The sequence below is a fragment of the Neolamprologus brichardi genome, chromosome 23, assembly GCF_056152115.1.
Source record: "Neolamprologus brichardi isolate AB-2024 chromosome 23, ASM5615211v1, whole genome shotgun sequence".
NCBI lineage: Eukaryota > Metazoa > Chordata > Actinopteri > Cichliformes > Cichlidae > Neolamprologus > Neolamprologus brichardi.
The window spans coordinates 23,246,012-23,272,618 of NC_142125.1; the positions used below are offsets into that span (position 1 = coordinate 23,246,012).

General features: G+C 40.9%; 1 protein-coding gene across 2 annotated transcripts in view; it reads right to left on the minus strand.

Annotated features, from left to right (window-relative positions):
• LOC102785397 (inactive dipeptidyl peptidase 10-like) overlaps window positions 1-26,607 on the minus strand; it is a 112,017-nt gene that overhangs the window by 7,271 nt on the left and 78,139 nt on the right. For both annotated transcript variants that reach the window (XM_087835833.1, XM_087835834.1), the window contains exons 6-24: window positions 25,724-25,776; window positions 25,553-25,634; window positions 24,155-24,275; window positions 22,223-22,377; window positions 20,971-21,068; window positions 20,761-20,884; window positions 18,371-18,409; window positions 17,470-17,577; window positions 14,331-14,422; window positions 13,759-13,806; window positions 13,550-13,668; window positions 9,093-9,140; window positions 5,730-5,819; window positions 5,472-5,541; window positions 4,837-4,965; window positions 4,692-4,748; window positions 3,296-3,350; window positions 2,148-2,247; window positions 1,451-1,509 (exon numbers count right to left, since the gene is read on the minus strand). In XM_087835833.1, the coding sequence (XP_087691959.1) occupies window positions 1,451-1,509; window positions 2,148-2,247; window positions 3,296-3,350; window positions 4,692-4,748; window positions 4,837-4,965; window positions 5,472-5,541; window positions 5,730-5,819; window positions 9,093-9,140; window positions 13,550-13,668; window positions 13,759-13,806; window positions 14,331-14,422; window positions 17,470-17,577; window positions 18,371-18,409; window positions 20,761-20,884; window positions 20,971-21,068; window positions 22,223-22,377; window positions 24,155-24,275; window positions 25,553-25,634; window positions 25,724-25,776 (1,647 nt within the window). The remainder of the gene's footprint in view (window positions 1-1,450; window positions 1,510-2,147; window positions 2,248-3,295; window positions 3,351-4,691; window positions 4,749-4,836; window positions 4,966-5,471; window positions 5,542-5,729; window positions 5,820-9,092; window positions 9,141-13,549; window positions 13,669-13,758; window positions 13,807-14,330; window positions 14,423-17,469; window positions 17,578-18,370; window positions 18,410-20,760; window positions 20,885-20,970; window positions 21,069-22,222; window positions 22,378-24,154; window positions 24,276-25,552; window positions 25,635-25,723; window positions 25,777-26,607) is intronic.

Genomic DNA, 26,607 nt, shown 5'->3' on the forward strand with positions numbered 1-26,607 from the left:
AACACTCTCTGACTGCAACCTTCACTTGGAGGACAGCTGGGTGATTTTGTTTTTTTTAGGATGGCATTCCTCTGTTCCTAAATGTTTTCTTCTTCTTTACTGTTTGTTCTTTACTTTTAAAAAATGGGAGCTGTATAATTTGTGTTGGCTGTCTAACCCCTGCTATACTGTAAAATGTAGAACTGATTGGGAATCAAACAGGTAAATGTGAAACCCACCCAGCCACCTGCATCATCAGCCAGCTGCATTTCCCATTAAAGTGGCTCTAAGTTTGCACTCTCCTTCTTGGTTTCAGAGATTTGAGCTGCATGAAGCAGCCTGTACGGCTGCCAGCTTACCTCCACGCCTCGGTTTAAACACAGTAAAGATAAAAAGATAAAGGTGTCAGGTCGCAGGACATTTTATCATCAGCTGTGCTTCTTGTTTAAACACATTGCTGTCTATAAATGGAACAAGCTACAAAAAAAACCTATTCTCTGATTTCGCTGGAGCATTTTAAAGGGTCGTCTTTGTCTCCCTGCAACAACCCCAGCACACCTTTTTCTTTTTTTGTGTGTATAATGTGTCTCAATTTCTGTATATGTTTTTTGAACACAGGTCTGTCTTTTCAAAAAGAGATGTTGATCTCAATAAGACTGCCTGTTTAAATAAAGGATTTAATAATAACAAGAAGCACTCAGAGAGCACAAACCTCCGCCAAGCCGGCTCACTCTCTGGGCAATATTTACTTTTAAGGGAACAGTACTGTATTTGTATACATTCATTTTGTTTTCTTTGTTATTTTTAAAAGTACTTTAAGCAGTTTGATGTGCAGTAAAAAAATCAGGCACTGGTAGCATGAGAGATATTTACTTCACTCTTTACACTACAGTATATGCAGCTTACTCTACTTTCTTTAAGCATGTAATACTTTCTGACGTCCCCTAAAAAAGGCAGATGTGAAATGTAGATGTGAGGTCAGAGGTCAGACGTGACACGATAGCTGATGAGGGACATCCAACTTCCCAGATCCAGTCGCATTTAGCTGAATTTCTTAGCAGTGTTAATTTTATTGACTAACAAATGATAACTAAACAAAAACAAAAACTGGAGAGACGAGATCCAATCAGAACTTATGAAGTTGTGAGCAAGGCGGGACGAGTTTGGAAGTAATCCAATCAGAAGCAATCAGACATACACATTTGAGCTGCCCTCGGGAAACGACGCAACCACCTCACATGCTCACAGTTTCTCTCGAAAACGCTTGGGAGGAAGAGACGAGCGGACATATGGACATGTTTCACATTTGATGGACAGGAAAATAAGATACCATGTGGAGGAACGCTCACGCTACAACAATTAGTTGAATAAAAATAAAAGAGTTTAAATGCTTAAACTATGACTAAAATGAAATGAATCTAAGTCATCCGTTAATAAAGAAGCAGGTGGGTAAAAGACAGACGACGCTCACTTGGTATCTGCTCTCGTCAGTTGAAGGTGAGCCGAAGTATCTCTCTGAGAAGGCTGAGGCTGAAGGGGAAAAAGGAAATCAAAGAGGTTACATGACGTCAGCAACAACCTGAGAACTTTACATAAAACCAAGAAGTGCTGCATGGATCTTCTGGAGGATCTGACAGATCAGTGGCACTGGAATAAGCTAGAAGCCACACATTATGTTAGAGGACACATTTGAAGTTTATTATTCGAGCATATTGGCAAAAAACAAGTTGAAGTCGTCTTCGACTCATGCTGGAAGAACAGTCGGAGGTGGAAAGGCGTCTTCTTTCTGCTTTTTACGAGTGAAGACAGACAGAGAGAGTTGCTTTCTTTGAAGCAGAGGCTTTGCAGCAACACTTCAGTCTATTAAACTCTACTCACAGCCAGCAGGAAGTCCTGAGCTGTACAGGAGTGCTAACGCCCAGCATTCCCTCAAAGAGCTGACGAGAACTTTTTCATCTTTAAATGTAATAACCCTGAATTCCCGAAAGCGAACACAAAGGATAATTAAAGTGACATTACCCCCGGCAGTGCACATGAAAAAGATTGTGCGGGATAAAGATGTTGTGTTCTGAGAAATGACTAGCCGGGTTCAGCAGCAGCAGCAGAAGTAATAAATATTTCCGCGTCTCTGGAGCGTTGTATTAAAGAGGATTCAAATTCCTGCTCACCGTACATGCTCCAGTCGGTGACGGGAGCGCGAACAGCTGCGCAGCTGATCAGCTTCTCTGTCGACTTCAGCATCATCAGTGCAAGGTAGCCACCGTAGCCCTGCAGGGGAGACATTAGAGGAGCGTCACTTGCACCGAGAAAACAGCAGGACGTTTCTATCGTGTTTACACAGCATCAAAAAATGGCAGTCTCTGCATGGATCTGTACTTCATTACATTTATATATGGTCTCCAGCAAGAGCAGCTGGCAGCAGAACTGTTGAAACATCTTTAACAAACTAATAAAGAAAGACAAAACTAAATTTGAGGGAATAATGTGTAATTTAATTGGGGATTTTGTGGTATCAGTGGGCTGTTCTGGGTTTAAAAACAGGAGCATTATATTACAAGTAGCTCAAAGAGTAAATACACTGTGTGATGATGGCAGTGATGGTTTGGGGAGGCGTATCCTTGGAGGGTCACACAGACCTGTGCTAGCCAGCGGTACCCAGACTACTCAGACCAAGAGAAACTCCTGTTCCTCCTGGTACAGGTCATAAACAAGTCTCCTATGGCCAGAACCTGTAAGTAGTTCCTGGATGACAAATGTCGCCTCCTAATGAAGGGCCACAAGTGCCAAAATGAATTAACTGAGTACATCATTAAATCATTCATTTAAGGTGTCATTAATAAATAATTACATTTGTAAATGAAAAATTATTTAAATATACAAATAATTAATATTAAGTAATTTCATTTAAAACAGTTAATACAGCATTTATTATTTTAATTAATTATTATTAGATTCAATTATAATTTAATGAGAAATTTAATTACCTCAGTACATCAAATAAATTCATTTTGGCGCTCGCAGCCCTCCATACTCCAGTGCACCTCTTTTTTTTTTGTACCAAAGCGGCTGAAATGGATTCACAGTGGTTTCTACTTCTTAAATAGGCAGACTGAAGCTTCACTGAGTTGTTATAGTTAATGATAGCAGAGTACATTTTCACCATGTTTTCTTTGTAAAATCTCATTTCCTCTTTTTTGTGGGACTAATTCACTGGATGAGGAGGAAACAGAAATCAGAGTTTTGACTGGGCAGTCACTACAGTTACTGTACCGATCACACGTGTATTCAGGGTTAGGTCAGGGCGTGAGAGACGAACCTCGCCGAAGACTCCAACACGAGTGTGATCGATGAACGGCCGCTCCGCCAGGAAACTGAAAAACACAGCGGCTATTTTTAACAAGTGGAAAGGAAGTGGGTATCAGAAAGTAAGAGAGGTAATTATAACTTTATATTTCATTTCACACATCACACACTCGGCTGAAGCTCCAGAAGGTCAAAGGTCAAAGCCGTGAAAGAAGTTTTTGAATACAAATTTATATGTTTTCCAGAAATATTACTATTCATAAAGAAATAGATTTTTCCTTTACATCTCCCAAAGTTTTGAACAAAGATCACTTACACCAGACCTCATTCTAATCATCTCATCAAGCGGTGTGGCCTCCAGTATTCCCATAATATGGTCAATAAAAGGTATAACAGTTGTAAAAATGACCATTTAAATGTTTTATCTTCTTTAAGAAACAGTGACACGCTCTAAAATGTCCATTTCAAAGATGTTTAGAGCTCATAAAACAAGCACCTTTATATCCAGAAAACTGGAAACAGAGATTCGATTGATTTTCTTCTGTTCACAAACTCAATTAGTTGCTTCGGGCCAAGGAGTTATGTTTTCAGTAGCATTTACACGTGTGCTTCATTCTGTCTGTAAACATGAAAGCTCTTAAGGTTTAAATGAATTTTGACAAAACTCTGTAGGCGAGTAGCGTGCACTCATGTTAACAAGCCATTAAAATTAGCCTTACATCCATCGAGGTCTTCAAGGTCAACTTACTGGTGGAAAAATGACAAAAAGCCTTAGAAACCAGAAACTATGATTCTCACAAGTCTGGTCTGTCGTCAATACAGAAAGTAACATATAAAGGTTTAAACCTCAAATCACATTTGACCTCTGACCTCTTCTTCAAGGTCAACAGATTGAGCTGAAAGTCAAAGTGACCATTAATGTTTCTTACTGCCATATCGTGTATTGACAGCATACAGACATGTAGGGAATGACAAACAGGAGGACTTTAAATATATTACGTTACTTTGGAACTCTGACAAGTTTATTAAGGTCAAACTTTATTTGTTTGTATCAGCAACATTTAGGAAAGAATTATGAATATCCTACAAATATCGTGTCACATCTGACCTCTGACTTCACTCTGACCTTGGGTTTTATGGCACTACAAACTTCAAACTTCTTAAAATAATTTTTAAAATAACAAAGAAAACAAAATGAATATATACAAAATACAAAGCAGCACTCAGAAGCTTCTTGTTATAGATCATTTAAGCGCTTTGCTTTTTTACTTTTTTAATGTATGCATCTTGTTTATGTTTTCCCGCCCAAGAACACCACAGAGTCATCTGCGAAGCTCTGACGAATTCTCTGTCTAACAGAGAAATGGTGCTCCAGGGTGGATGAAGGCGTGCAGAGCAGCGCTACGTACTTCAGAGCTGCTATGTAGTCCTCCACGTCCGCTATGCCGAGCCTCTGCTGTGAAAAACTGCCAGAGGACAAAAGACAAAGAGACTACCTGTGAGGTCAGGAAGGACTGAAACAACTTCTGTTACTAAAAAAACAAAAACTGTTACCTTTGACCTCTGAACCCTGACCCCCTGCCATCAATCCGCGCCACGATGACCTGCTCCAATCCTGCCAGCACCGAGTCCCACTCCAGCCTGAACTCCTCCGTCACTGTCTGGGTGCCTGGAGAGCTGTCGCTGTCGGGAAGGTTGTTTTACTCACATTAATGTACTGACTCTTAGATCCGGACATATTTGTAGTTTACTGTGTGAGAGTGGCGCTTCACTGAAGCATTTTGACCCTTGGCCCTGACCCATTTTTGCTCTAATGGTCACCATAATTTACAAAATGAGCATCATGCTGTACTGAGAAAGACTTAAAACTAGCCACCGAGGGCATAAACCCATGAGAAAAATGTTAACTAAGGACATAAATGAAGGGAACTGAAGGTCGTTTAGACTTCTGTATAACCACGTCTTTCTGAAACCAGTCTGCATGTATATAAAACTGCAGGATGATTTTAGCTATGACATTTACATTTTTCTCAAACATCCATTTTCATCTCCACAAATGTGTCCGACAGCCTGCAGCTACACTGCACTTTCATTTTTAGCTGTCCTCACAGAGTCTGGCCTTTGAAGCTCACAGTGCTGAGATAAAATAAAATAAAAAAAGCAAATGTAATAAAGTGGAAAAGGCTTACACAATAAGAAGAAGGCCGTAGATGTAGGAGTCAGAGAAGTCAGGAGGATAGATGAGCTTCAGAGGCAGCCCTGTGAGAAGACATGCAGAAATATTAGCTGGAGACGAGGCGGGGATAAAAAAAATGCACGCACAGACACGTAAACATGACGACACGTGCACAGACTCAAACACGCTCGTGTCATTTACTCTCGGAGTGGCTCAATTATCTCATGAAGCTCACACACTAGCACAGCTGTTAAGTGCAGATAATTTGTACCAAAGGTTGTGTTAGTGATCTCTGTCCGAATCATCCTTTTAGTCTCCAGCGCCGAGCACAGGGGGAGGTTGTTCTCCAAGACAAAATACGCTGTGAAGAAGAAATCATGTTTATCAGAGTGCAACAAAGCTGTTATTAAGACGAGAAAAATCATTAAAAGGTGCTAAGAGGTCCAGGATGCTCGGAGCGGAGCAGTTAATTCTCTGAGTGTTTTTCTATCAAGTCTTCATCGACTGCTGGTTACTACGCCACTGTTATTTTTTTATGTAAATATTATTATGGACTGAAACAGGGTTTTTTGACATACAAAAACATCACAAAATCTCACCTCAGGATTAGCTGGCACAGTAAAAAGAAGTCATGACTTGACGTTGCTATTCACAAGCTATATCTCAGACTCTACAGGTCTCAGTTAGCATGATAAACGTTCAAGTTCATGACTTCTGGAACAATGTCCTTTGGAAAGAAGAGACCAAAATCAAGATGCTTGGTCAGAAAGCACAAAATCAAACATCTGATACCAGCTGTCAGCACAGTGGTGGAGGAGTCATAATTTAGGCTTGCTTTACAGCCACAGGACACCTGAGTCCATCAGTCTAACGGCTAAAGCTAAAGATTACTTCAAGTTATTGCTGTTAGAGGTGTATTCACAAACTACTGAATCATGGGGCATAATTAGTTTTCTAATCAGAATCAGAATCAGAATACTTTATTGATCCCTAAGGGAAATTATTTTTTGTTACAGATTCGTTCTAATCAGCTCAGAGGGGACCGTGGCTTCACTGCTGCAGCTCCTAAAATGTGGAACAATTTCTCTTCTCTGTCTGTTTTTAAATCTCTTGTTAAAACCTGCATCTTCTCCTTTGGTTCATTGTGGTTGTTTGTAAAGTGCTTTACAAATAAAGTTGGTATAGTATGGTAGTTTTCACTGTTACCTCCTGTGGGTGGAAAAACCCAGCACGTGACTCTCTGTTCTCACCAAATATTGACCCTGATAGAGGATGACCCCTACCTTCAAACAGCTGTGTTTAGAGATCAGAAGAGTAGATCCGCATGATGTTTTTACTGATCTCAGTTGAGGGTCTGCAGACCGAGGCCGCTGCATGTAGCATGGATTATGAGCCTGCTTGAGTAAAATGTAAAACTTGCTAATGTTTATCCAACTACAACACAGCTGATATCATGGCTAGAAAGACTAAACAGTGTCATAAATAGATGCCTCATACAGGAGGTGTGTATTAAAAGGTACGACACTCATATGCGAGTTTGTAATGAGCAGCTAATTGTGTTGGTGTTTTTCCATCAGGTCCTCATTGATTAATAGCAAAAGGTCTAACTTGCAGTTTTATTAACATGCTCACAGTTTCTCATTTGAGCTTTGCCTCTGATGTATGATTGATCAGCTAGAAGAGTTCAGAAAGTTCATTACTGTATGGATTACAGCGAAAAACCTGCAGTGTAAGACTGGTTTACTGATGACCATGAACCAGACCAACCAGTAAATATTTTCTGGCTTGGCAACACATCAAAATCACCTTTGAGGAGAAAAACACCCACCACACCTGCAGTTCTCTCCTTAAACACCACATAGGCCTCAATATAACATGACCCTGCTTAGAATATGACCACTCACCTTCTACCTGTTATTTAAGGAAAATGTCCTTTTATAGGAAACCCTTTTACACTCATTATTTGAGGAAGTTTCCCAAGATGCTATTACTGCAAAGCAGGGTCTTATCAGAAGGATGCTTCATTAGTCACTCTTCCCAAATTACCTAATGCAAAATGTTTTTTGAGCGTGTTTTCACCTTTTTCAAATCAGTCTGAGTGCAGCTGGTGCAGATTGTGAAACCCCCGTGAGAAAGCTTTGCCGTTTGTAATACTGGACTATAAAAAACACAGACTTAACTTGACAGCTGTCACTCTTGGCTGTTTAATTTCTCTCTGATCATTTATGCAGCAAATGCACTGGGAGACCTTCAGTCGTAATTCATCTATTTTCTATGTGGCTGCAAAACGCACCAGACTTCAGCAAAGGCTGCTGGGTAAACTGGCTATAAATCCACTGTATGAACAGGCTGAAAGCATTTGCTGATAAGCAACATAAATAATCCATATTGCAGACCAGTCATGGTGGTGTTCTCTGATAAACTATATCTGATTTCTCTTCCCCCCACCCCCCACCCCCAATCTTATTTCTAAGGGAAACTTACATAAGGAAACTTTGTTGATTGCATATAAAAGGTGAATTTTCTCCTTTCCTCTCCATCCTCGAGTGTCTGCCCTGCCTCTGCCTTGTACTCCAATCAGCCCTCTGACAGAGTCCACCTCAAACAGGCATTAGAAGAACTACAGTTTTTGGTACTTTAGCTGTGGATTTATTTTTCAGCCCTGGACCTTCAGTGGGTTCTTGTCTGCCCCCCATAGTCTCCAAGTGCCACAGCAAGTGGCAGTAATACACTCACTGAGAAGCAACAGTGAGCTTGGTGATGTTTTTTAAACAAGCACGTTTTTTGGAGAAAGTTGATCCTCTTACGACAAGCATGTGGTTTGTTATCCCTGAAAACTTCAGCATTTGGAAGAATTTCTCACAAAAGGAACCCCAGAAAACATAACTACGTTTGTTACTTCAGCCTGACTTTAACAAAACACAATGTGGCTCGACACGACGAGGCTGCCCTGTAGCATTTTGAGGTGATTTCCCCTAAAAACAGACACATGGAAACTGTTACTGTACAGCTTTTAATTCCTGCTTTTGTGTAACGAAAAACTCTGCAGCTCGTGCATTTGAAGAAGCACAAGCACACGGCAAAGCAAAGGTGTCACTGCCGCGATTATAACCTCGACTGTGCATAAGGTTGGTGGCCTCTTCTTTCACTATGTTTGTAGAAGCAGTCTGCACAGCTAGCTGCTTTATTTCATCCACCTGTGGTCATGAAAGTGACTGGAACACCATGGCTGAGTGAATACTTTTGGAAATGTAGTGTAGCTGTCCTCTCTCTGGCATTCTATCAGTGCACCACTAACTTACACAGATGGTATCCAAATCCACTCTTTCACAATCTTTTAATGAATTCCCCTTGCAGCCCCGCTGATGATTAGCTCTTCTAAAACACTAAGCGATGACACCCGCCCGTTTAAACTGTGATACAAAGCACGTTAAACGCCTCCAAAATGCAGAAATTATCAGCGCGGTCTGGCACCAAATCCAGCAGCTGCTCATGTTTCCACACAAATGAGATGATGTCGCCTAATTGCAGAAAACTATTTTCCATTTCAGAGCAGAAGTGAGAAAAAAGCACATCTGCCCGCCCACGCAAACATCGCACAAACACCATCAGGCGGAGTAAAGACTCCACTCACAGTCTACGTCGGCGAGACTGACGAGCAGCACAGCTGGAACTCCGGGACCTGCGATGGGAGACAGAGAGAGAGAGAGAGGTTGAGAGATGACTGTGTGCTTGTGAATAAAAAGCTCCATGCTGATGCAGCCTGCTTTAGGTTGTGTTTTGACCAATTATCAGTCATGCAAAAGCAAAAAAGAACAACTTATTCTGAACATCAGGAGTATTTTTATTTTTATTTCTGCAGTTGTTATGCGATTAAAGCAAAAAGAGTAAAACTGGAGATTTCAATCAGGTTTAATTCTCTCAGCCAAGCTCTAAATGCAGCTTTCCTTTGCATTTGCCATATTAGAAAGTAAAAGTGAACAATGTTGTCGATAGATGGTGTTGTCTGGCTTTAGATTGAGTGCGTTATTTGTCTGGAGAAATAAACTAGCATGGCTAACATGGAGCCAAAGAAGCCAAAAAGCCAACCGGAAACCAAACACGCCTTCAGAGGGAAACAGAGGCAGCAAGAATGAGCAGATTTTATGAGCTAGTGAAGCTTGTTGGCATGTGATTGACTGTTGTGATAGGCTGCAGCACCACATGTTGCTCCTGAACCAAAGAAAACTGTAGGCATCATGACTGAAAGTGGCTTCATTTCACAACACGATCAAAAAGAAGAACCAGAATAAGGCTGCTTCCTGTTGCTATAAAAGCAAGCATGCAGTGTATCGTGGAGAGCTTTGGGTGCAGAAAGTTTGGAAACCACTGGAGGTTTAACAGACGTCTGGATCACTGATTCAAAAATGCAAACAGGGCTTTATAGTTTTATAAACAACACAGTGAGCCAAACAACCTCTGCTCCAGGTACCCAGATTAGTTCTACTGTATGACATCTGTTAAAAATGTAAAATAAAAACAAGTGTTTTTCATTTACACTGGAAAATCTAATTCAATTATAAGATTTTACATATGGGGACATAATACAGTCATGTGTTCCTCGCCAGGTTCTAAAGTTACTTAAATAAAACCTCAGATGAACAACAGCACGACATGTTACACTGTGTCATTATTTAACAAGAACCAAAATGCTGAACCTAAGCACACCTCAGGATTCAGCAGCCTGTAGAAGCACCTTCAGCAGCATCACTGTGAAGGACACTTGGTCCATTCAATCAATCAATCAATCAATCAAGGCTTTATTCGCCACGTGCAGGTTGCCCTGCAGTGAAATAGGACCCCCCCGACCTTACACACACAACACAGACATCACATGGGGATACAGGTCGGAGATCAGTAGCGTTACAGAAAAAAAAAACACTGAAATATACACTACAATGGGAAAGTACAAGAGGAAAAAAAGAGACCTCTACTCATGCTGGGCTCCTGGGAGGACAGCATGAGAACAGGAAACAAAAAAAGCACATAAATGTCCACAGCACAACATTATGAAACACGTGACAAGCCACAGGGTCGGGTGGGGGGTGAGGAGTAATCCGAAGCAAACACAGCAGCCATCCTGCCCAGTGCTACCATTCCAGCTCGGGCTCAGACCCGCCGTGTTCCCAGGAGGGAACAAGCATCGAAGGCGTTTGGAAAGGGAGGGGGGATGAGTGTGTGCATATCAGTGTATACAGTGGGGCAAAAAAGTATTTAGTCAGCCACCGATTGTGCAAGTTCCCCACTTAAAATGATGACAGAGGTCAGTAATTTGCACCAGAGGTACACTTCAACTGTGAGAGACAGAATGTGAAAAAAAAATCTATGAATTCACATGGTAGGATTTGTAAAGAATTTATTCGTAAATCAGGGTGGAAAATAAGTATTTGGTCACCTCAAACAAGGAAAATCCCTGGCTCTCACAGACCTGTAACGTCTTCTGTAAGAAGCTTTTCTGTCCCCCACTCGTTACCTGTATGAATGGCACCTGTTTGACCTCATCATCTGTATAAAAGACACCTGTCCACAGCCTCAACCAGTCAGACTCCAAACTCCGCCATGGCCAAGACCAAAGAGCTTTCGAAGGACACCAGGAAAAGAATTGTAGACCTGCACCAGACTGGGAAGAGTGAATCTACAATAGGCAAGCAGCTTGGTGTGAAAAAATCAACTGTGGGAGCAATCATCAGAAAATGGAAGACATACAAGACCACTGATAATCTCCCTCGATCTGGGGCTCCACGCAAGATCTCATCCCGTGGGGTCAAAATGATCATGAGAACGGTGAGCAAAGATCCCAGAACCACACGGGGGGACCTGGTGAATGACCTGCAGAGAGCTGGGACCAAAGTAACAAAGGTCACCATCAGTAACACACTACAACGGCAGGGAATCAAATCCCGCAGTGCCAGACGTGTTCCGCTGCTGAAGCCAGTGCATGTCCAGGCCCGTCTGAAGTTTGCCAGAGAGCACATGGATGATACAGCAGAGGATTGGGAGAATGTCATGTGGTCAGATGAAACCAAAGTAGAACTTTTTGGTATAAACTCAACTCGTCGTGTTTGGAGGAAGAAGAATACTGAGTTGCATCCCAAGAACACCATACCTACTGTGAAGCATGGGGGTGGAAACATCATGCTATGGGGCTGTTTTTCTGCCAAGGGGACAGGACGACTGATCCGTGTTAAGGACAGAATGAATGGGGCCAAGTATCGTGAGATTTTGAGCCAAAACCTCCTTCCATCAGTGAGAACTTTGAAGATGAAACGAGGCTGGGTCTTCCAACATGACAATGATCCAAAACACACCGCCCGGGCAACAAAGGAGTGGCTCCGTAAGAAGCATTTGAAAGTCCTGGAGTGGCCTAGCCAGTCTCCAGACCTCAACCCCATAGAAAATCTGTGGCGGGAGTTGAAAGTCCGTGTTGCTCGGCGACAGCCCCAAAACATCACTGCTCTTGAGAAGATCTGCATGGAGGAATGGGCCAAAATACCAGCTACTGTGTGTGCAAACCTGGTAAAGACCTATAGTAAACGTTTGACCTCTGTTATTGCCAACAAAGGTTATGTTACAAAGTATTGAGTTGTATTTTTGTTATTGACCAAATACTTATTTTCCACCCTGATTTACGAATAAATTCTTTACAAATCCTACCATGTGAATTCATGGATTTTTTTTTCACATTCTGTCTCTCACAGTTGAAGTGTACCTCTGGTGCAAATTACTGACCTCTGTCATCATTTTAAGTGGGGGAACTTGCACAATCGGTGGCTGACTAAATACTTTTTTGCCCCACTGTATGTATGTGTGTGCGTGTCCAGAGTTCAGCTGAGACAGTGTCCTTCGCCCTGCTAGGCTAAGTAAACAGTCTGCCAGCCAACCCAGGTGGCCTTGCATGGAATGGGAAGGAACAGACTAAACACAGTCGTTATCAGGGTGTTGTTGTTCAGCTCCAGCCTTGCAACCGCAGCTGGCGCCGAGAGGGTATCTGCATGAAGTGATGGTGCTTTTTACTTTAGTGCGAACAGCTCATATGAATTTCAAAGCAGTTCTAACAGTCCAACACTGGTCTCTCAATCTCCCGTTGGAGAGCCGTGAGCTTTCTATGATGTTATCAAACTTGCGCTCTGTGATGTTGTCATTCTTGTGCTCAAAGAGCCGATTCTGAGAACTCACGACCACAGTGTGCCTCCCCAAGATGTCATCCAATTTGCGTTCAGAGATGTTATTCCGAGCGAGCCCTTCCAAGATTTATCCAGTCTGCACTCAGAGATCTTATTCTGAGTATTCACAGCAGCCGTAAGCCTCTCCAAGATCTTATCCGTGCTGTACTCAATGAGCCCATTTTGAGAAACTCATGCCTCTCCCATCGTTCCAATCCCAGCGGGCGGTCTTTGGTTTTGTGCATCCTGACCAAACATCTCTACTTTGGTCTCGTCTGTCGAAAACACATTGTTGCCGAAGTCTTGTGGTTTGTTAAGATTCAGCTTTACAAACCTGCTCTTTTTAGAGAGAGGAGGCTTTCTCCTGCTAAACCTTCCAAAGAAGCCATACCTGTCCCATCATTTTCTACTTTGACTGTCATGAATTTTAACATTTAACATGCTAACTGAGGCCTGATAGAAAGCAGAAACACTTTCATTCCTGTGAAAGCAGTGAGGTGATCCATGCTTGTTTTACACACTGTTTCTGCATTTTGGCTCAGTTTCTGTTAAATAAATAATGACACTGTGCAATAAATCATGTTGTTTCTCATCTGAGGACCAGATGGTTTCTCATTAAGCCCCCATATATAGAGTTTTAAAACTGAAAGAGGACTTCCCTCTTCACACATAACTCTTAATATTTCTCTATTCAAACTATTTCTCTCTTTCATGGCGTAAAGTCTCACCGTGTGTTACAGGCTGAGGCTCTGCCCGTCAGAACTCATAAGCTCAGAAAGAGTGCTCATTAACACTCTGTCATTAAAATGCCAAATATTGCTCACACGAGACCTCATAATTTGTGTGTGTGATGCTTCCCCGAGCGGGATGTGCATCGACCCTCTCTGACCTTGACAGTGCACGATAGCGTGCTGTGCGTCTGGGCTGACGTTGGCATCGAAGAAGGTGCACCCCTCTCGCAGTCCACAGGTGAGGCATCGCCGTGGAAACGAGCTGAGAGTCGACACACTGTCAGAGGAAAGGGGACAAAATGTTTACCGAGCCTCACACGCACACACACAAAGGCTGGGGGAATAAGGCTTTAAGTGTGTGTTTCACCTGTATAGGTGTCTGTGTTCTGCAGCGTCCTTTGTGCTCAGGAAGTATCTGTGTGAAGGAAAGCAGAGCAGCTAAAGTAGGACAAGGTCACACATCCATTATCCATCCGCCTGCACTCGTCTCTGTGTCCGCCCAACCGTAAGCAAAGATCTGTGCTGTCATGAAACTGGCAGCTCACAAAGCACTTGTTGTTTTCTCACATTTATCTCCTCCTCCTCAATGAAGCTGAATTATTATTATTAGCAGTGATAATGGGAAAAAATAAATAAGACAGACAGAAGAGTTTTTATTCTGTTTCTTGGTTGGAAAATGAAAAAAAAAAAGGCTTTCATCTAGATAAAAATGAGGCTTTTAGCAGGAGTGTTTTTCCTTTCTCTCATCGTCTACTTTACATCTGAGCCACTGCTTTCTGAGTCCAGCGTTATAATTACAGCCTGGCAACGAAAAGCCACACAGTCTGTGTTAAAACATTCATTTTCGTGGCTGTATGAGAAGCATGCTAACATCTTCCTCTCAAATATCAATCAGCGTTTGCTGAGACAACACGGGTTATGATTTTGTTTGAGTCTTACACAGTCTGGTTCTTTTCGTCGTACGCCACAATTTTTGTCACCTCCCAGTTTCCCGACGTCAAGTTGCGAACTTCGTCCTGGTCGCTTCGCAGCTGAAAGACAAACAGTTTGATGGAAACATGCTGAAGTGAAAACAAGGTGAAGAACTGATAAGACTTGGAGTCTCTCATCCCAGACTGGTTAGTTAGAAAATGCACTTTTAAACGACTTTGATGAAGTTACTTCATGCTGTCTGAATATTATTATCTTTGTTTCTGGCATTTGACTACTGTTTTGACAAAGATAATCATTTTTATTGACAGTGAAGTTTAGAAATTTCTTTGTTAATGTTCATCCTCTGCCCATATTTAACTGCTGTATGGATTTGGATGTGTGTGCTTCATATTAGCCTATGATTGTACTGCTGTCCTTGTTTGCAAGGACACTCATGACAAAAGAGACTTTTAATCTTATTTTTTCTTTATGAAAAGAAGGTTAAATAAAAAATTAAATCTGGGGGTTGTGTATTCAGGCTTGGCAGTTCTTCGCCACGCTGCCTCTTCCTCCACGGTGCTAAACTGTTTTTCTTTCTTGATCTTTGCTGATCTTCATTTCGATGCAAGAGTAATTCCCGACTTGTTTCACTCCCACTACTGTGATTAAAAAAATCCAGAAAAAGAAATCCACATTACACAAAAGTTAAAAACTGATTTGCATGTCACTGAATAAATAAGTATTTGATCCCCAATCAAAACAAGAGTTAATTGGTAAGCTGTTTCCTGTTGGTCCCCAGGTTTGCACACATCCCAGGAAGGGTTTTGGTCCACTCCACATTACAGAAACTCTCTAAATCCTTTGGGTTTTTTGGTTAAATCTCAGCAGCTTCAGCTCTATATAGTCTGAAATCTGGTTAGACTACTCTTTTATCACAGTGTGCTTTTTCTTTAGCCCGTGCTTTGGTGCTTTGGTGATATGTTTTGGGTCAATGTCTTGCTTGAAGAGCCATCCATGACTCATTTTCAGCATCCTGGCTGAGGGAAGCAGGATCTCACGAAGTCGTATTGTACAGTTAGCATGTTTCCACGTCTGTGCCTGACTGTGGGGATGGTGTTCTTTGAGTCTTCAGATTTCAGTCAGTTACAGCGTAGTGTGTCACCAACGGCGTTACCAACTGACTTCAAATAATTATTTAAATCAATAACATGCAGCTCAATTTATAACTTTTATATAATGGTGTTTCTGGATTTTTGGTTGATATTTTGTCTCTCTCCAATTAAACATTTGGTGCCAGCCCCGATTCTGTGCCTTCTCTTTCTTGACAGTTGCAAATATGTGTTTTATTGTGAGATTGGTTTCCTTTTTAGGTCCAACCCATCTGTATCCCTGACTTTTTCTTTATTAGTAAAGCAGCACAGTGACAGCTGTTTGTATACTACAACCTTCAGCGATGCCAACAAGAAAAAAGAACTCAAAACAATTGAAGAACCTGAAGTAAATTAGATCAATTTTTAAGCTTCTGTGTATTAAATGACCAATTTTTTTTTAAATGTTGTAAAGTTTCATATAAAACTGAGCTGATAATTGAAGTTCAGTGACCTGCGAATGTAGTTTGTTTCATTGTATCTTATACATCATGTGGAATTACACAGTTATAAGAGCTTCTGTTCTTAACATTAATTCATAAAAATCCAGATTGTATTTTTATTTTAAAGTGGCCCTACTATGCACATTTCCAGGTTTATATTGTGTGACTCTAGCAGCGTATTTTTACATCATTCAAAGATCTACATAATCATTCTGTGGGCCTTGGTGATGCCCTCACTTTAAGGCCAGCTTTCTGCTGATTTGTAGCCATTAATTAATAAATAAAGTGTCTAAACAGCAGCTGGGTTGAAAAGATGGTCTTAAACTGAGCGATTAGAGGATGACATTATTACCATACACTAATCTAATCACACTGCAGGAACCCAGTGCATTTAGGCATGCAGACATGATCAAGACGACTTAATGAGGTTCAACCTGAACATCAGAATGGAAGAACGGTGACTTTGAGCATGACACAGTTGTTGATCTAAGTATTTCAAAAAGAACAGAGAAAAAGAGAAAATGTTCAGTTCGCTGGGTGAAAATGCTTTGTTGATGTCAGAAGTCAGATGAGAAGGGCCAGACTGCTTTCAGCTAATAGAAAGGCAACAGTAACTCAAATAACCACTCATTACCACCAAGGTATGCAGAAGAGCATCTCTACAGCAGCAGAAGACCACATAAGTGCCACTCCTGTCACCTAAGACCAGGAAACTGAGACTACAATTCACACGGGCTCATCAAAATTAGACAACAAAATATTCAAAAAACATTGCCTGGTCTGATGAGTCTGTATTTCTGCTGCAACATTCAGATGGTAGGGTCAGAATTTGATCTAAACTACATGAAAGCATGGAGCCATCCTGCTCTATATCAATGATTCAGGCTTCAGGTAGTGTAATGGTGTGGGGCTGTACTCAAAGGGCCTCCATATTTACAAGATTTCAATCCAGCAGATCACCTTTCGGGTGTGCAGCTGACAAATCTGCAACAACCGTCTGATGCTGCCAACATGCACCAAGCAGCTTGTTGAATCTGTGACTTGAAGAATTAAAGCAACCCTGAAGAGCATACAACCTGACAGCTGCAAGGTGTACCTAATGAAGTGGCCAGTGAGTATATATCCAGAAAATAAGGAGAAGGCATAAATGGTCCACTTTAATTACTAGTAAATTCCAGTTTAATGTGTACATGAAAGGGAATTTTTTTTTAAAGCTCTTTTGAACATTTTGAACATCATGAAAAAATAGTTTACTCTCAGGATAACCAAAAACAGTTTATTCTTAAATATAACATTTCAATAAAATATTTAATTAAATATAGTTCAGAAAACCTCTGCAACATAAAAGGTTTAAAGGGTTCCAGACGGGATTAAATTTAAATTACTTGTGATTAATTACATAATTTCCTTAGGGATTAATAAAGTATTCTGATTCTGATTAAATAAAAACTGTCGTTGGGATTAAAATCAAAGCCAAGTAACTGATGAAACAGTCGTCCTACTCTTATCCGGTCCTGGCTACACCACTTGTGGCGAGGACGTGGAGAAAAGAGCAGAGTGTCGTCTGTAAATCACCTTCTTGGTGAACATCGTGATGTGGTGGAAGTCTCCGTGACCTCCCTGCTTCACAGGCAGCGTGAGGAAAAACCGGCTCCTGTCCTTGGAGAACAGCGGATCCTGTCCCTGCAGAGAGAAACTCGAGACTTCAGAGGTCACATTCTTCACGCATGGACGCATCGTGCTGCATGCTGACTCAGCAATACAACACAGTCCAAAAATAAGCTACGCATATTTTTATCAATGGATACGACATTAAAGGAGGCAGCTGTGCAGGAGATTTAACCTTCACGTCTCGCCTACAGTGAAAACTAACCCGCCCCATGAGTTAAACCCCTTATCCAAGCACAGGGGATGCTCCTGTATACACAAACCGTGAAAATCTATCTTTATTCATTATTCTTGCAGGCTTTTACGCTATAATGCACTTATTCAAGCATTAAAAAGAATGCCAGTAACACCCCAAAAATAAGTTACGCCATTTTCACACATCCACAGGAACCCTGGACTTTTCTAGACATCATATAAATGAGGAGCATGTGAGAAGACAGATGTCAAACACGGTCAGCTCATACGTTAAATGGTCTTTAACCTCCGATGTCTCTGCTACAATGTCCTTGTGATTGTCAGGTGTGAATGGGCGTCATGTGACCTGCCGCTTGTCCAGAGAGGCCCCCTCCCCTGAACCACATTGATGATTTCCAGTCCTACAAACATGTCTAATTGTGTAATAAAGACAGCTCTGGACAAGGTCTGAGTGCAGAAGCCTGTCCGGTTAGTTTTGTAACCTTGAAATATGGTCCTTTCTAATGCTGGCATGAATGTTTGCAAGTTAAAGCTAAGACTTATCACATGTGTGGTATTCACGGTTTGATTCCACATATGGGACACTGTGATAAATGTGTGCATTCAGACTTACCTGTCTGGAAAGCCACGTCTCTGAAGACTCCTCGTGTCTCTGCATGAAAGAGCAGGAAATAAAATCCAAGGTTTCACACAGCTTGAATCATGTGTCCATTAAACGTCTCTGTAAGGTTAGGTATGGTTATGATTTCTGAATATTCATATAATTACTTATAGTATTATATATATATAGTATTATAGTATAATAATTTATGCAACTATTTCTTGTCCTTCACTTGTTAGGATGTAATGCACCAATCTCACCAGAGGGTGGGAGTAATGCGCTTCAATGTCACTTAATAATAATAAAAGAAGAAGAACACGCGAAGCACCAGTGCGGCCACACTGGATGCTACTATACAGAAAGCAGAAACACGGAAAGTTAAAGGTGACAACAACGGTCAAAAAAGTGTGAAACAACTGAAAAATAAAAATTACGTTTTTAAAACGTCATCTGGTAAAGCTAGCATTAGCATGTCATGTACCTGTCACAACTACACACTGTTACGGCTGCAAAAAGGGGCTAGTAGATGAGGGGAGCAACAAGAAAAAGACCAAGAAAGCATTTTTTATGAAAACAAAGGACGCCAAACTAAAATAAACACATAAGTACAAACACAAGTTAGTAAAAGTGGGTCATACTCTTATAAGTACTACATTTACTCTCAAGTTATGTTAAATAAGCCACGTTTCACACACACCCCCTCCCCCCACTAGGCATCAAAATCACTTAATATACTTCAGGTAGAAATAACAATATCATATTATTATATTATTAATAATATTATATTATTACAGTACTTCATTCATTAACTATTATTGTGAGTATAGTAATAACACGTACAGCGATTTATCACCTTTTATCAAACTGCAAATTACATCCTCTAAATTAGATTTAGTCAGTATCTGTTTTATTTTGTAAGATAAAGTTATCTCACTTCAGGGACCGAGACTGTGAAGCACACCAACGTGGTAACTGAAACCTGCCATAAATGTTGCCATAAGAGAGTCAGTCTACAATCACTGTGGTATTAAATGGGGTCAAGTTGGCAGTTACATGCAATCTGTTTATGATAATAACAACATAACAGCATAATTAACAGCATAATTATCAGCAATTAACTCTGATAAATCATTGCACATCACATATCTGTTGCTGTCTACATGGAAAGAAATGAATATCTAACTATCACATTTGTGCTCAGCAGCCTTCCTGTTCTGTAGGAATATTACCAGAATGCAAACTGCTGGCAGCCACCAGTGATGTTACCAACAGTTCAATCACCAATTCAATACAATCAGCAGGCAGCCACTGATCTTCTTGCTTGCTGTCCTAGGTTGCTGTCCTATTTTTACTTGTGCGACTAAGCTATTAGCTTGCAGTCAATCAATCAAGTGTTTTGATTGATTGATTTTTCCCACCCCTACCACAGACTGTAACAACGGTTTTGAGAAGCTAAAGGAACTTACCAGTAGGTCTGAAAAGAGTGGTTAGGCTATGCCCATCAGTGCAGTCCACCACTGCCATCAGCCTTAGAAGGCAGGGAAGACCAAGGACTGTTTCTATGCCAAACTGGACTTCTCCGTGTCTGATAAACTGGGCTTTATGTCACAGAGATTGGTCATTCTTCCAAACCATCTGCCAAGCTGCCAAACCAAAATCCTGCATGACCGCTTTTCACCATCCTTAAACCCGTCTGACAACCACTCCATTTTTATCAGTCCATCCAGTTTTGGATGTGTGGAGGTGAACGCAAGATACCTATGATTTCAGTTTTAGAACCAAATGACCACATTTATGACAGTTTCTCCATCTTGGGTCTTGACAAAGGAATGCCAGCATCCTTTATTCACAGAGAGCACAAGTGGGAGCAGGCATGCTTAAAGCTACTTTGGTGTATCAGTGGACTCATCGGCCATGTGGCGGCCTGATGCAAAGTCGACACTTAGAGAAGTTCCAGTGCTTTCAGGCACACAGTCCTCACCTAGCAGCAGCTCACACTGACTTGCACTGATTGAAGTGTGCACCATTACAAGCACAGCACCATCTGCCTATAAGTCCTGGCAAAGGGTCACAGGCTTGTAAAGTGGCAGCTTTGATCTTCTTATAGTCAAGACTGCAGCAAAGAGCTTCTGCCACTTTACAATTTACTCTATATCAGAGTGGCCTACATGCCTCAGTGTCACATAAGACTGGGACTCGCTGACTGTATATATCTGATTGTAAATGAAGAAAAGCAGAACAGCTGGCCCTAAGAGAGTAAAGTAACAGTACAACTTTAATGAGTCTGATTCTTCTCAACTCACAGCAGTGCTTTGGGGTACACTTAAGTAATCTGCTCTGTATGCGGACAATGAAAGTCTGAACTAAGTTTCCTTCCTGAGGTTTAAATCAAAAGCACTAACCTGAAGACAGACTCCTATTGTTGCGTCACACACAGTAAGCAGAGAAGCGTTCTGGGGCCGATTGAGCCACTGCACGGCGAGGTGAGTATTACTGATCCACTTCACCATGGTGATATAGAAATCCCTGCAGAGAAGATACAGAGAGGAGACTCGAATTGTGGATTTTACACCTTTCTGTGCCAGCCCGAGCTTATGTTTGTGTGTCGTCACCTGAGCGCGAGCTGATCGGGCGGCTGCATCTCCTGAGTGTGCGTCGCACCAACCAGGCTGACCACTGACAGCTTGACTGTAGGATTGACGTGACCGGCCTGATGGGACGGACACAGAAACATCCCCTAAAATCAGCTTTTTAATTTTATGTACATAAGACGAGACCGTGGTGTTGACATCTATACATAAAAGCAGAGAAAAAGTCTGAATAATTCATTTAAAATGAAAAGACCATGCTATAGATCACAGAGAGAATATGTAAGCTAACACCAAATAAATAACTGTTCATGACTTATTTCCACAATTTCTACTCTTCCACATAGCAGATTTTTGCATCCTCAGTTGTACAATAACTACAGCTGTGGTCTTCACGTCATAGGATCATTTAAATGGTCAGACATATCATTGGTTGGGGAATTGCTGGTATCACATGTACAGTGAGAAATTAATTCCCAAAAAGACAAAACAACAATCAACATATCATCTAAAAAACAGGGAGATAATTTGTTTGTAAGAATGTTCAGCCAACTTCGAGTTTAACGCTTGTGGGTTGAGTGCAAACGTGTCCATAAGTATTGATGCGTTCCGTATAAATTCAAGATATCACGATGGGAATGACAACACCAATTTCAAAAAAGTTTGGATGCTGTGTCAAACGTGAACAAAAACAGAACCCACTGATTGCAGTACTAAAATAGTAACTTTTGCCAGGTCATTAGGTTCATTGGCATCACGTCAGTGACATGATTGGGTATAAAAAGAGCATCTTTAAGAGGTAGAGTTTAACAAATCTGAAAAAACCCTGCATCTTCAACCTGTGGAAAGATTTCAGAATAATGTTCCTCTACATAAATGTGACTTTGAATATCTCATCATCTACGGTGCATAATATCATTGAAAAATTCAGAAAATCTGGAGAAATCTCTGTGTGCAAGGACAAAGCCCAAAATCAACATGAATGCCTGTGATCTTCGGGCCTCGGGCAGCACTGCGTTAACAACAGGCATGATTCTGTCATCGAAAAACTGCACTTTAAGATAATTACTTACAGTAAAATAATTTAAAATGATTCCAACTGAGCCAGATGTGCAGAGCAGCGACTTACTGCTACTCTGCTAAGCTAAGGTTATTGATCTGGCATTGCCTTTTCCCTCTGGTATATTTAGATTTAGCTGTGTATTAGTTGAAGGACGAAAATACTGCAAAGAGCCTTAAAGAAAGCGACTGTCTATTCCTCAGAGCCCAGCCTCACCATTGGATATGGGTACTGTAGGCCTCGGGGGTACGTGCTGCCGGTGAACTGGGGAAGAACCATGTTGGGTACCAGTGTGTCGTTGATGGTGAGGTAGGCCAGTCGTTCTCCATCAGGAGACCACCAGTGAGCCAAATATGAATGTAGAATCTCCTCTGATCAGGAATAAAACACACAAAACCATCTGTAAAACAGCTTTATTTAGATTTTTTTCCTCTCATTCTGTATTTAAAGCAACCTGAGGATCTTCTTACATACATTAAGACAGATAATTGATAGATCTTATGAACCTGCTGGTTTTCCCCACCTGCACTCCCATTCTTTTATTCTTTAATTTTTGCCTTTTCTAGGTCACTTTACGTTATTTAAAATGTAATCCAAAAACTGGTCAAAAGCACACTTTTTGATGGAGTTGTGCTCCTCCGCTGTCAGAACACATCAGCCAAATGGCTGCAATCTGAAGTAAAAGCAAATGAAACAGTGAAAATGCACAGCTTTCAGTAAATCTACAAACGAAAATTATTCTGTAATGTTCCCCATCTCTCTCAGACAGCGTTTGTGCTGCTCTCTGTGCAAACTGCACACACTATCACCACATTACTGAATTTGTTTACACAGAGACTTAATGGATCGTAGAGGCTTGTTGTTGATTTTTCATTGCCACTCTGCTGAGTTTGTCTAGTCTGCTCTGCTGCATTTTTAATGCCAAAGACAAATCTTTGAAAAACCGACAATCCACAGTGCACCCTGAAACTGTTTCCTCCACCAACGAGCTCACAGCGACTCTCCTGTTTCGCCTTCTGGCATTTATAGAGAGAATGGCAAAAATTCAAACCACCTGGATTTAAACTTAGCAATTATTAATGTCACAAAGTTTTTATAACTGACTTTCTGAAGGTCTTAAATTAGCATTTTACTAAGAGAAAGTCAGAGAGTAACAAAAAGAGCAGTGAGCCAAATGCAATTTACAAGCGCACTGCTAATGGGAGCAATGCCACCTTTCATAAATGGCTGTTTCTGTGTCCATAGATGTGCTTTTTCTCTCTTTATTAGTGGAATATGTCAAAATGAGTAAAAGGAAAAGATCTCATGCTGAAAAATTGTAGTGCACGTTACAAATCTAGTAAAACCACAGCCGCTGTAGCCATACTCCAGCATCCAGTATAACTGTAATATCCTAAAAGTAAGACACTAGAATGGCTCATTGTTTATGAATAACAAATAAACATTTAACACTGTAAGATAATGATATCTGACCCATTGCAATATGTGTGAATTTTAGTAAATGTTTTACATTTTTATTGCATTGCTCGTCATTTATTTGTTATAATCATAGACTGTATATAAAGTTATTTGTTGTCATATTTACCAGCGGAGAGGTTTGCATGCTAACATTACCAGTCCTGTAAAACAACGTCCATCCTGCGATTCAGTGACTTGTAGAACAACTTACAGCAGCCCACAACAGTCAGGTTGAGGTCTGGACTTTGACCGGATCATTGCACCACCTTGATTCTTTTCTTTTTCAGGCACTGTGTTGGAGATTTGCTTTCTGCTTGTATGCTTGTGTTCATTGTCCTGTTGCATGCTTTATCTGTCAGACAGATGTCCTCACATTGAACTCTAGAATACTTTGGCATACAGAGGAGCTCATGTTGGCTAATGTGTGTATCTATATGTGAAACCACAACTAAGACTGATGTCATGAGGAATTTAGTCATAAGTAAAGTTCACACGTGTTTAACTCATTTACATTCAGTGTCTGTGCAAGATTTAATTTCACAGTTATTCACATTAAGTCAGAGCTGGCATTTATGGTGCATCAGCCCAAAGTGCAGTTTATACATAAAAGTTGCATTTGTAGTGATTAAAGGGCTCATAAAAGATGCAAAGAACTCAACGTTCAGAGTCGATACACTCTGCGGTACACACCTTCGTATAGCCAGTCAGTGAGCCCGTTGAAAATGACTCCCTCCATCCCAGAGGAGGTGATTCTCAGAGAGTTGCTCCTCACGTCTGACTGGTAGTAGATGTTATTCTCAAAGATGTAGATCTGGAGACAAAGCGACAGCAGACACAAACACGCAAATTTAGTTTGTTTTTCCTCTCTGCCGTTTCTCACCCTCGTGTGAAGCTGCTTTTTGCTCGTCCACTTGATTTGTTTTTCTTTTTGATTTCCTCCCTGATGACATCCCCTTTTTATATATATTAAAACCCAGTGTGCAGTGTTTGTTCACCATCTTTCATCACTGTTTTAATATTTGCATTTGAAGGTACAAACAGGATCTCGCATCTTCACCAATATCCTGAATCTTCCTGAAGTCATTTCCCGCTGCATTTGCTTCATTTCCACTGCTCTCTTGTCAAATGTCATTAGCTGCATGGCAGCTCCTCTAGCTAAACTGCACCCTGACCACGTGTAAGCCTTACATACACCTAATGCAGCTGTTGTTTTAATAGCTGTACAAATGTTACAACACTGACACCAACTTAGGAAAAATGGACCAAGAGGTGGAGCATCAGTGTCGTGAGATCTTTTTTGTGAAACATTTTTCCATTTCATTGTGTTTTATTTGACTTCTGTTGTTCTGTCGATTTCTTATGTGCATTTTTATATTTCCTGTTTTTTGTTAGTTGCAGTGCATTTGACCTTTTAGAGCCACCATAGAAACATCTAAAAGAACTTGCAAAGAAATGATTAAAGTTGCCCTCAACTCATGGTGCTTAAAAATGACACAAAAGGACAGATTCTTACATGTCTCGTCAAGCGAAAATGCAAAACTTTAAGTAAAAGACAATTAATCTGGTCTCTAGCTACGAACGATGAAATAATCTGGCTGTGTTAACCTTCAGAGGTGAGAATGAGCTCTGGACTTGTGCTCCAAGTTTGAAGACTAAAAAAAAAAAACCCTCAAAGTTTTTATAAAAGATATTTATAAAAAACATATATGTTATTCTTTTATATTGCTTTCCAACTACTGATAAAAGGCACTGCACTACATCAGCAGACATTCAAGGTTGTGCTGAAAGCTGCTGCTTGCTTTACAGTGCTGAATTTATTTCTACAGCACAGCGCTAAAATGAAAACAGGTGGCCCAGAGACTTCCTCACTCTACTAATAAGTCTGAAGAAGCACCCCGAGTGTAACATAATGTAAAAATGTGAAATTAACTACAGACGAAAACAGAGAACGTGTAAACACAACCCATCCTGTGGAGCAGATCCCCCAGGAGCGGCTGGGCAGCGTGAATTTATAAAAAGCCGCCGAGGACAGAAGAAAGGAAATGAGAGAAAGCATCACGCTTTAAAAACAGACACGCTCAGCCTTACCAGCTGCTGCCCTTGTCGTCCCCAGGCTGCGTGCTGGAGCACAGCATTGTGGACCTCGGGAGGATTCAGCTCCCTTACCTCCCTGTTAAACACACACACACAGAAATAAAACAACCTGAATGCCGTCACGTGCAGAGAGCAGGTGATGATGAAAAGTCTAAACCGGCTTACCTCGTGTAGATGTTGTACAAGATATAAGATGCGGTGTATGAATATCTGTACATCTGAAATAAGAGAGCAAGCCATCACATAATGCAAACACTGATCCATCACTGATACCAGCCGTGCTGAGCAAAGACAAACCAACTGCAGCGGGAAAACTTTGATCTACGTGCTGAAGTCACAGTCGTCTGCAAACATCTCGTTATTCTGCTTTCTGTTTGATTGCTAATCTGGTAGTTTTGGCTTTTTTAGCTGGCCTTTTGTGACATGAGGTTTTGTTTGATACCTTTAATAATTATGTGACTGCTGAATGAGTTCCTAAATCAAATTTGACAGTAAATATGTAGTTTAAACCCTGGCGAACCTTAGTGTTCTGTTATTGTTCTGCTTCTTGCATTGGTATAATAAATCCATGTAGCAGAATACGTGTATGTCTTTGATGGTTTTATCGATGTCTCCGTTGCTGTCACTTCCTGTTTTATTATGGTAAATTCTGTTCTCTGCTTGTGTTCTTATTTTGGGAGCTCGTGGTAGTTCTTGTTTTGAGTATGGTTAATGTTTGAGTCTTGAGTTATTTTGGGGATGTTTGGTGGTTTTTTTGTTTTGTATTTTGGTTCTGTTTTCTATATTGGCTTTTGTTCTCCACTTGCTTTACTTGATAGGTTTGTAAATGGTAAATGGACTGATTCTTATAAAGCGCTTTTCTACTCTCACGGAGTACTCAAAGCTGTATACAACATGCCTCATTCGCACCCACTCATACAAGCACTTCTAAACACAAGTGCAAACTAAACTACATTCACACTCCAATGAACGCATCGGAGGGCAATTTGGGGTTAGTATCTTGCCCAAGGATATTTGGCATGCAGACTGGGGAAGCCAAGAATTGAACC